The sequence below is a fragment of the Camelina sativa genome, chromosome 10 (assembly GCF_000633955.1).
Source record: "Camelina sativa cultivar DH55 chromosome 10, Cs, whole genome shotgun sequence".
NCBI lineage: Eukaryota > Viridiplantae > Streptophyta > Magnoliopsida > Brassicales > Brassicaceae > Camelina > Camelina sativa.
In genome coordinates this window covers 23,589,935-23,600,554 of record NC_025694.1, presented here as the reverse complement: position 1 = coordinate 23,600,554, position 10,620 = coordinate 23,589,935, and the positions used below count along the sequence as shown (strand labels likewise).

Genomic DNA, 10,620 nt, shown 5'->3' with positions numbered 1-10,620 from the left:
TGACCCACAGAGACTCCCCCAACGAAACGATACGCCATACCAACTTCAAACAACATACATCATTCATCTCCTTTAGAGACCGTAGCCCCAGTCCACCTTCTTTTTTAGGCTTACAGATATCCAGCCTGGCAACCTTAGATTTATGAGGGTTTAACTCTGGACATGACCATAGGAAAGCAGAGCATAATTTATCTATCTCAAGGATGCAGTGGCGTGGAAGTCGAAATGCAGACAACCAGAAAGTGCATAAGCTCCAAAGCATTGAGTGTATCAAATTTAGACGGCCCACGAAGGAGAGAAACCGAGTGTCCAGTAACCTATTATTTTCTTAATATGCTCAATAAAAGACGAGTAGTCTGAAGTAGTTAGACATTTGGTAACCAAAGGTAGGCCCAGATATCGAACCGGAAGTTGACTCACATCAAAAACGGAAGTTGCTTTGAATCTCTTGACAAGCTGAATCGGGGACACCCCACAAGTATATTGTAGACTTCTCCATTCTTATTTTCAATCCCAATTTCTTAGCAAAACTGTCAAAAACCGCCACAATACCCTCTATAGAACGCATATTATCATCAGAAAGAACCATGAGATCATCTGCAAAACTCAAATGAGTGACACCAAGTTGTTTACAATGAGAATGGTATCCAAATTGTGTACCAGCCGCGCGATCCAACATCCGGGATAGAACGTCCATCACTATAACAAACAGGTAGGGAGAAAGGGAGCAACCAAGTCTTAACCCCCGTGAGTTTTGGAAAAAATCGGCAAGTTCCCCATTAACCTGAACAGAAAACAAAGTTGTTGACACACAAAGCATTAACCAATGCACAAATACGGGAGGGAGGTCCAAAGCAGAGAGGACATTTCTAAGAAACAACCATTGAACATAATCGAAAGCCTTGGAGATATCAATTTTAATGGCACATCGACTGGAAATAGTATCCTTATGATAGTCCTTGACTAACTCCGTAGCAAGCAGGACGTTTTCAATCAGTAAACGATCCTTAACAAAGGCCGACTGGTTACCTGCGATGAATTTTGGGAGAAGCACCTTAAACCACATTACAACAAGAGATTGGCCGGTAATCCTTCATTTCCCTGGACTCCTCTTTTTTAGGGGTCAATGCTAGGATAATAGCATTTGCACGTTTAGGTAGAAAACCTTTCACAAAAATGGACTGAACGACAATCACAAATTCCACACCAATAATGTCCCATGCTGCCTTAAAGAACTTAATAGTAAAGCCATCAGGACCCGGAGATTTATCCAATGGCATAGAAAACAACACATTGCGAATCTCCTCTGTTAAGACCGGCCTAGTAATTAAGACTGTTCTTGTCCTCTAATGTGCATCGAAACTGCAATAAGTCTTGCAACTCCTCCACTGTAACTCCCTCAAAGTTCAGAGGCACGACCTGAAGAAATTCACGGAAGTGTCTGAATCTCTCGGATCATATTTTTGCCACTCTAGTCTGAACCGCACGATGAAAAGTTTTATTGTTGCGATCACCAACTTTCAACCAATGGAGTTTTGATTTCTGTTTCAAGAACTTCTCTTCAATACCAACAAGAAAACACCAACGATCATATGCCTCTTTTTCTGCCACCATAGCGTATGTAGAGGGGTTTAATAAATTTGAAGCTTGTTTCGCAGAGATTATAATACGCTTCTCTTGTTTTAACCACCAAGTTGTCAATCTTACCACGTGCCAGAACACAAAGCTTCGGTTTAAGTGCCTTGAGTTTCTTAGTGAAGCGGAAAAGAGATGATGTAGACATATCAATGGGTTCAGTGCCTTCCCAAACCTCTGCAACCAACGCTTTGAACTCAGACATGTCATTGCATTTACAAACTTGAAAGGCTTACGCTGTCGCTTGTTATCCACTGGCCTAAGAATGTTTATCCTGCAACGCGAATGATCAGAGCATCCGCCAGCTTCAAAGACACTATACGAAGTCGGATATGCATCAAGCCAAGCCTCATTAACCAAAACACGGTCCAAATTTTTGGAAATGAGTTCATTCTCCCTTTTATTACACCATGTAAATAAGGTACCATGAGAGGTTAAATCAACAAAAGAACAGTAGTTCACTGCCGATTGAAAATCTCACATGCCCTCTATTACACCCGAACCATCTGTACCACGAGAGTGCTCCTCAACAGCCAAAGTGTCATTAAAGTCTCCAAACATAAGCCAAGGCTTATCCTGCATAAGCGAGGAGTCACTATGGGAGCGTATGTCATCCCACAAGACTTTCCTTTCCTCCATCAAATTACAGGCATAGACAAATGAACAAAAGAACTCCTCTTCTTCCCCCTCCAATTTAACCAGACAAGTTATAATTTGGCTACTCTTAAACACCGGAGTAAGCCTCACATTATGCCGCCATACCACCCAAAGACGCCCCCGAGCATTATGCTCATAATTCGACAATAACGACCAGTCTCAAAACAACTTCACACCTAACCACTGAGCCTTACGCTCCTTCACCCTAGTCTCAATAAAACCAACAAACTGAAAGTTCTGATCATCAATCCACTTCTTGATAACAGAATGTTTTGAAGTTCTGTTTAATCCGCGAACATTCCAAAAGAACCCAGACATTAGGAATCCTTAGAAGAGGTCCTTTTATTCTGATCCCTAGGCAAGAGACTAGGAGGCTGAGTAGAAGGATTTGATATGAGCTTACGTGCTGTTTTAGACCCACGAGGCAGAGACGGACGAAGCGATGGGATAAGAGATACCTCCAACTGTTTCTGTGGCAGGGAAAAATCGCCTGCAACTTCACCTGAATGTGAGGCAGGGTCATCATGACGTGACTCCATGTCATCCTCAACAGCTTCCTCAACAGATTCCCCCTTACCGCCAAGGGCGGAGAACGTGTTAGACAAAAGAGAAGCACTTTCTTTCTTACCCTCAGTTTCTCTTTGTTTCCCAGGACTTCTAACAGACTTCGGAGTTTGCCATTCCCCCTCGTCAACCTTGGGGAGCTCCACTCCGACAGTAGTAGTATCTGGTAGTTCACTAACATCTTCAGGAGAGGTAACAACATGTGATGCTTTAGATGTACCCTCTCTGATTCTTGAACAATTGCAGGTAATGCAGGATTAGAAATATTAGCCACTGGTAGAGTGTTAGAGCTTGCTAAACAGGTTGCCTTTAAATGACCCCACTTCCCACAAATTTTACACTTTGGCGGCAGCCATGGGTAAGAATATTTGATAACTGCACCAAGTTCTCCCTCTTCCTCCCCCATGAAAACAAAATCACTTGGTAGAGTCTTTGTTAAGTTTGCTTCAACCAGAATCTGAGCAACATCAAAACTAGTACAGGCGTCTGTTTTCGGATGTAACCGAATCGGTTTACCAACAACACTAGCCAGGAACTGCAGGCCCTTGTTTGTGAACAGAGATGGAGGCACGTCAGAGAGCGTGAACCACAAAGGTATTGACTTCAAATATCTCTCCTACTGATTTTAATATTTACCAGATATTAACATTTTTGATACACACAAATCCAGCAACAATGCTGCAAAAATTCTGCAAAAAGCTGCAAAAATGCTGAATTTAAGATATTGCTCAAGCAATTGTTTTTATACATCCCCATGTGATTTGCAATAAGTAGACCAAGCAAATAGATCATTTTTTGGTACCATTATCATCTTACTAATTATGTGGTTAATTTAATGCTTCCAAATCAAAATGACAAAGGGAAGACAATGTGTTAATACCATCACCATAACTGGACAAGAGCAAGTATAACTTTTCCTTGAGTATGTTTTACATTTTTGAATAATTTTTTTGAAAATTGATATTAAGATTTGTATAGCAAATAAATATCTATAAATAATAATAAGAAATAATTCAAAGAATATTTATCGTGGAAGTAGTATATGGAAAAAACAAAAAGGTATCTGAAGATGATGAAAATGATCTATAAAACTCATCAACAGTACTTTTTCATATATAATTTGTGTCTCCAACAATTGCATATAATTCTCTCTCATTTTTTACGTAAAACAAAACCATAATTAACAATTTCAAAACATATGGAAACTCAAAACTTAAAAATGAAAATCATTACTTTCATATTCCTTTCTAATTAAATCAAACATATCACCTCAGAATCGAATGATTATGGAAGATATTACTTTGAGAAAATTAAGATGCAAATAATTAATGAAGATTACATTTGTTTTGGTCTAATTAAAAAATGAGTTTGAATCGATTTTAGAAATAAATTGTAAGCAAGTGTGTGTTTGTGTTTAATGGGGTTGGAGTCTTTAATTGTGATTGATCACATTTTCTTTGGAGTCTTGTATTCAAATGATGATATATTAAGTTATATGTTTTAAGTGTTACACAAGCAACTAGAAAAATCGATTTTGTATTTTGTAAAAGAAGCATGATTTGAATAATTTTTGTTGAATAATTTTATTTTCTCCTAAAATAACTAAATAATTTGTTTTTTTTTAATAATTTCTCCTCGTGGATATTGATTGAGATTTGAATAGCGCAAAAAAATATAAATAAAAATAGAAAAAGGAAAAAGGATACCTATCTTGAAAGTAGTACATCAAAAAAAAAGTTATTTGGAAGAAAGATGACAATCTTTGAGAAAAAAAAAATTCTCAACCGCCTTTTTAACTTTCGATCAACAATAGTTTTCAATATAGAAATTGTATTTTGAGAGACTGTAAATAATCCTCTCATTTTTTACATAAAGCAAAATCATAAATGAAATTTACTTTATATTTTATATTTTTATTTAAAAACTTAGTCCAAAACATCTCTCATTGTTTTATATTTTTTCTCAAAAAATAATATACTCAAAAATAAAATAAAAATATATAATTAAATTTTAAGGTGCATGATAACGTGAAGCCCAAGCAAATTTATTCTCCATCACTAATCCATGACAATTAGGAAGAATTAAGTACTAGTGGGGAGAAGTTTTAATGGAGATAAGAGAATCATGGAGATTAGAGAAATGAGTAATAACGCTTTTACGATAAACAAAAAAAACAAAAAATAAATGGGTTTACATAAGAGAAACAAAAACCCTCTGGACAAAAAGCTTTGGAGAAACAAAACCCTTGTTGTTGGAGAGACAAAAAAAAACGAGGGGAAAAAATTTGGCGAACTCTCCGGCCACCAAAGATAAGGTTGATTGCACAAAATGCTCTCTTACGTGAAGAATCTTCGTTTCAACTACATGGGAGAGATAGAGACTACAATCCAATTTTTTTTTCTTTCCAGAAATTGATTTCCTTTCCATTTACAGGTCAAATCTCCAGCGGTGGAAATGACTGAGAAGGTCGTCATCCGGAGATTATTGTCGTGAGAAATTTGTGGATAAGGAGCCCTTGGATCTCATAATTATGAATCAAGCCACCGCTCCACTACGATCACACAACCAGATGATTTTCAAGGTAAGACTCTTAATCCGGTATGTTTCCTACTTTTCTTACCACAATCATTCTCATTTTCATATATAACAATGTAAATGAGACATAAAAATTGGGACAAAATTGCAGTTTTGTTTGCTGTTTATGCTAGTTATGTTTTATTTCAAAAGGTTAGAGCTGCTGGCTCGTTGGACTTAGAGAGAACAGACCCTGACAATGGTCCATCAATGTGTCTAAGTCTCTGCTTCAAACTCGGAAGAATCAATTCGTTCTTGGAAGGTATTCGAAAAAATCAACTTTGTATTTTGTAAAAGAAGCGTGATTTGAATAATTTTATTTTCTCCTAAAATAAATAAATAATTTTATTTTTTTGAATAATGCCTCCTCTTGGATATTGATTAAGATTTGAAGAGCGCATAAATAAATATAAAATAGTAAAAAGGATACCTATCTTGAAAGTTGTACATAAAAAAAAATGTTATTTGAAAGAGATATGACAATCTTTGAGAAGAAAAATAATTTTATCAACCACCTTTTTTGATCAACAAGAGTTTTCAATATACAAATTATATTTTCAGCAAGTGCAAATATCAAGGTGTGTCCATAAAGCAAAATCATATATGAACTTTTTTGAAACAAATGGAAAATCAACACTTAAAAGTGATAGTCACTATTTTCATAGTCATTTCTAAATCACATCCCTCAAAATTGAATCATTTATGAAAAAAATCTAAGAAAAACATAACCTTGGAGGAAATAAAGATGAATATATTTGATGAAGTTCACATTTGTTTTGGTTTGAATAAAAGAATGAGTTTGAATCGATTTTTGTATAAAGATTAGAGAAGAATCAAGAAATGTAAAGATCAGTGTGAATTTTAAAGGTACCAACTTGCATTTTGTTGTATAACATTCAAAAGTTTTGGAAAAAAGTTTGAAAATTTTAGGAGAAAACACTTTAAAATAAGTTTGTTGAGAATGGAAGGATAAGTTTGTACACAATTTTCATTTTGATGAATCTTGGATCAAATTATGTAGGTATCAGTTCATATGATCCAAATCGAAATTGTTTTTAATGTAAGTAAACAAAAATCAAGTTGAAGAATTAATGGAGTTTATTAAAATATATATATTTAGTTATATGGACACACCTTGATATACTCAATAATTAATTTTACTTTTTAAGTTTTCCGAGAATAAAACCAAATAAATTAAAATCATAAAAACACAAATCTCGATTAAAAAAAAATTAAAATTAAAACAAAAATATTTTTAGGATGGTAAACAATTAAAATCAAATGGAATTACGAGTGTTATTTTTCTACCTTACCTTCTAGATTCTAATATTGTAAAAAAAAAGTATTTTAAGTGTGATAAAGGACACAAATCTCCTAAGTGAAAAAGTAAAGAGACATGATCATCCTAAATATTTTTCAAATATTTCTAAAAATATTTATAAGTGAAAATTATATTAAAGAAAATTAACACAACCTGATCTTCTAGAGTTTTTTTAGGATGGTAAATATAGATATATAAGTAACAACAATATATAGTGAACAAAAAATGATGCAACCGTCCTAAAATAATTATAGTATATATTTTTCTGAAATATCTGCAAATTGTTGTCCTATTCTTGATATTTGTCAAGATTTGAGTTACAACCGAATTAATTTCTTCAAGCTGCCGGTTCTGCTCTAATAACCGAACCCGAACCGAAGCCCATAAATCTCGGTTCGGTTCGATTTGGTGATTTCGGTTCGGTTTATCCCAGGGAAAACCAAACCTAATGTTGAAAACGACGTCATATCGTATGTACACATTATCACTCACGTCGACAAATCGGCATGAGTCAACAACGGCAGAGTTACCATCTCTCACCGGTGAACGAGGGTTTAGGGTTTTAAACACCTTTGATTTCACTCTCTCTCCCTCTCTCTATACACAAATGCAAAGCTTCGAATACCCTTAAAGTGGAATCTGTCATCTGCAATGTCTCAATCAGTGGTTCGAGCAATCTCAGCTCGGAAGAATCAATTCACTTGTGGGTTTTACCAGAGATGTGTCTTTTCTCAGCAATTTCATTCCCGAGATCAGATCATTGCTCCCAATTGCTTCAATTTTTCATCTTTAGGTATGTAAATCTCATTTCTTTCAATTTTTCTGCATATATGACAAACTCTCAAATCTCAAATCTTTCACTTGTGTTTCTCCTTCAGGGTTCAGCTCAATTGCTAGACATGTAATTCATCAGAATAGTTATAGGATTTTTGGTAATTTGATCACAGACTTGAATCTTGCTTGCTTAGTTCGACCCACAAATGGGTTTGCCTCGGTTTCAAATCTTGGTTCTGATGAATCAAATTTTGATGATGGTGAGGCTTCCTGTGAGAAACTTGTTGATAAGAAGCCAAAGGTTGTTTACAAGAAACCAATTGATTTCACCAAATTTGATGTGAATCTGCTACCTACTGTGATGCTTATGGGACGGCCAAATGTTGGGAAGTCTGCCTTGTATAACCGGTTAGTTTCAAGATTAGTTTTTTTTTTTTTTTTTGTAAAGTTTTGGGGTTATTACGTTGTAATGGATTTAAAGCTAATTGTGTTGTTGTCCAGATTGATTCGGAGGAGGGAAGCTCTTGTTTACAACACTCCAGATGATCATGTTACAAGAGATATAAGAGAAGGGGTTGCAAAATTAGGTGATTTGAGGTTTAATGTTTTGGATTCTGCTGGTATAGAGACTGAGGTTTCTTCGGGTACTATTCTTGGTAGAACCACAGCAATGACAGCTAATGTGCTTGCAAGGACTCAGTTTGCGGTTCTTATTATCGACGTGAGGTGAGACTTTAAATCCTAGTTAGTGGTAACAACAAACTAATTTGATGCTAGTGTTTTTGTTTCCCTATAAATCGTTGTCTTGTTAATGTTTTTGTAGGGCTGGGTTGCATCCATTGGATTTAGAGGTTGGGAAATGGTTAAGAAAGCATGCTCCACAGATTAAGCCCATAGTAGTTATGAATAAATCTGAATCAATTGGCTCTCTTGATGAAGTTGCTTCAGAGGCCCTTGCATTAGGTTTTGGTGAGCCTATTGCTATTTCAGCTGAGACTGGACTTGGTATGACTACACTTTATGAAGTTCTCCGTCCTCTACTAGAGGATTACATGGTTGAAAGGCTAAACGGTAATAAAACCAATCTATACCCGTATCAAGACAATCATACCAGAAGCTGCTTCCTTGATTTATCTCTTTACTGAACCTCAACAGTCTTATATTAGATATGTGCAGTCAAGACGATGTTCTGAGCGATGAAAATCTCTCTGATGAAATCGATGAGTCCAAGTTGCCATTGCAGTTAGCTATTGTGGGTAAGCCTAATGTTGGGAAGTCCACACTTCTTAATGCATTACTGGAAGAAGAGCGTGTGTTGGTGGGTCCAGAAGCTGGTCTCACTAGAGATGCTGTGAGAGTTCAGTTTGAGTTTCAGGGTAGGACAGTCTATCTGGTAAGTTAAGAATTCTGGCTTTTTTTCTTCTACTTCTCTTACACTATCTATCTATTGTTCTCTTAACGTTAAACATAAAAAAACTGAACCAGCGTTTCATTTTTTTCACTTTGTTTGATGTTTATGCCGGTTATTTGTTAAGGTTGACACTGCTGGTTGGTTGGAGAGAACAGAGCGAGACAAAGGACCAGCATCTTTGAGCATCATGCAATCGAGAAAAAGTCTTATGCGGGCACATGTTATCGCTTTAGTTCTTGATGCCGAAGAGGTTTGTATACATATATACTCTCGTGATTCATGTTTTTTTTTGCACAACTGTGAAAACAGAGAAAGGAAATAAAGAGTTTGCTCACCGTATGTTTTGTATTTGCAATCTCCAGATCATAAAAGCTAGATGTAGTATGACACATTCAGAAGTAGTTATAGCTAGACGTGCTGTAGAAGAAGGACGTGGTCTAGTCGTCATCGTTAACAAAATGGATCGTCTAAGAGGGAAAGAGAACTCTGAGATGTACAAGAAGATCAAAGAAGCTGTTCCCATTGAAATACAGACAGTTATTCCTCAGGTAATATAGTAAAAATAGCAACTTTGTTAATTCTTGTTACATCCTTGTCATTCTTCTGATTTCCGGTGACGGAAACATAATACTTGGTTGCAGATAACTGGAATACCAGTCGTGTTTATCTCTGCATTAGAGGGAAGAGGACGTATGGAAGTGATGAAAGAAGTCACTGACACGTACAAGAGATGGTGTTCAAGACTTTCCACAGGCCGCCTCAATCGCTGGTTGCGTAAGGTTTGTACTGTAAATGAATCAGACTATAGTAATATATACAATTAATGTGACATAATCATTACTTGCTTAATCATTTGTTCTGTGTGTTGAGTTAGGTTATGAGCCGACATTCTTGGAAAGACACAGCTTCGCAGCCAAAGATCAAGTTTTTTACTCAAGTGAAAGCTCGACCACCGACTTTTGTAGCGTTTGTGAGCGGTAAAACGCAGTTATTGGAAAGCGACATAAGGTTCCTGACTAGATCATTGAAGGAAGACTTTGATTTAGGAGGGACTCCTATCCGAATCATACAGCGTGTTATTCCTCGTGGACCATCTGGTACAGGTGGTGGTGGAAGCGGAAACCGCTCGAGTGGTCGAGTAGTGCAAAGAACCACCTCAGACAAACGGACTGTCTCACTCTAGAACCTATTAGAAGTGAAGCAGTTTCTTTTAATCTTTTATGTTCTGTTCTCTAGTTATGTGCTCTGTTTTGTACGATCGTCAAGCCACATTAAAAAAAAAAAGTACATGAAGTTAGCCGATTAAAGCCATGTTTTATAGCTTCCCACTATTACAACATAAAACAAGAGTGAAATAGCAATATTATATAACAGATCATTCATTGGAAACGTATTCATAGTTTTACAATATATAAAATCATCATGATTAATCAAAAACTCATACATAGTTCACTTCTTATCACGCAGATCCTTGATATAATCTTCGTAAGCTTTACTGGGAATACGAGCATCCATCCAAGAAACGTTCATCACCTTCGCTTGTGAGCCCAAGTTCATCAACGAGACTAGATTCGCTAAGGTTCCAATGGCTCCAATCATGGCTAAGACTTTAGTTGCGATATCGTAAAACAATCTCCAGTTCTCATCTTTGTTACCTTTGTCCTCGTTGTTGTTCATACTGGTA

At 36.2% G+C, this 10,620-nt stretch overlaps 1 protein-coding gene across 1 annotated transcript; it reads left to right on the top strand.

The window, feature by feature from the left end:
- On the top strand, positions 7,235-10,329 carry LOC104719699 (GTPase Der-like). The gene is made up of 9 exons (XM_010437663.2): positions 7,235-7,544; positions 7,630-7,933; positions 8,027-8,251; positions 8,349-8,596; positions 8,692-8,918; positions 9,061-9,186; positions 9,299-9,484; positions 9,578-9,715; positions 9,811-10,329. Exons 1-9 carry the CDS (start codon positions 7,403-7,405, stop codon positions 10,117-10,119), a joined length of 1,905 nt encoding a protein of 634 aa, XP_010435965.1. The 5' UTR covers positions 7,235-7,402; the 3' UTR covers positions 10,120-10,329.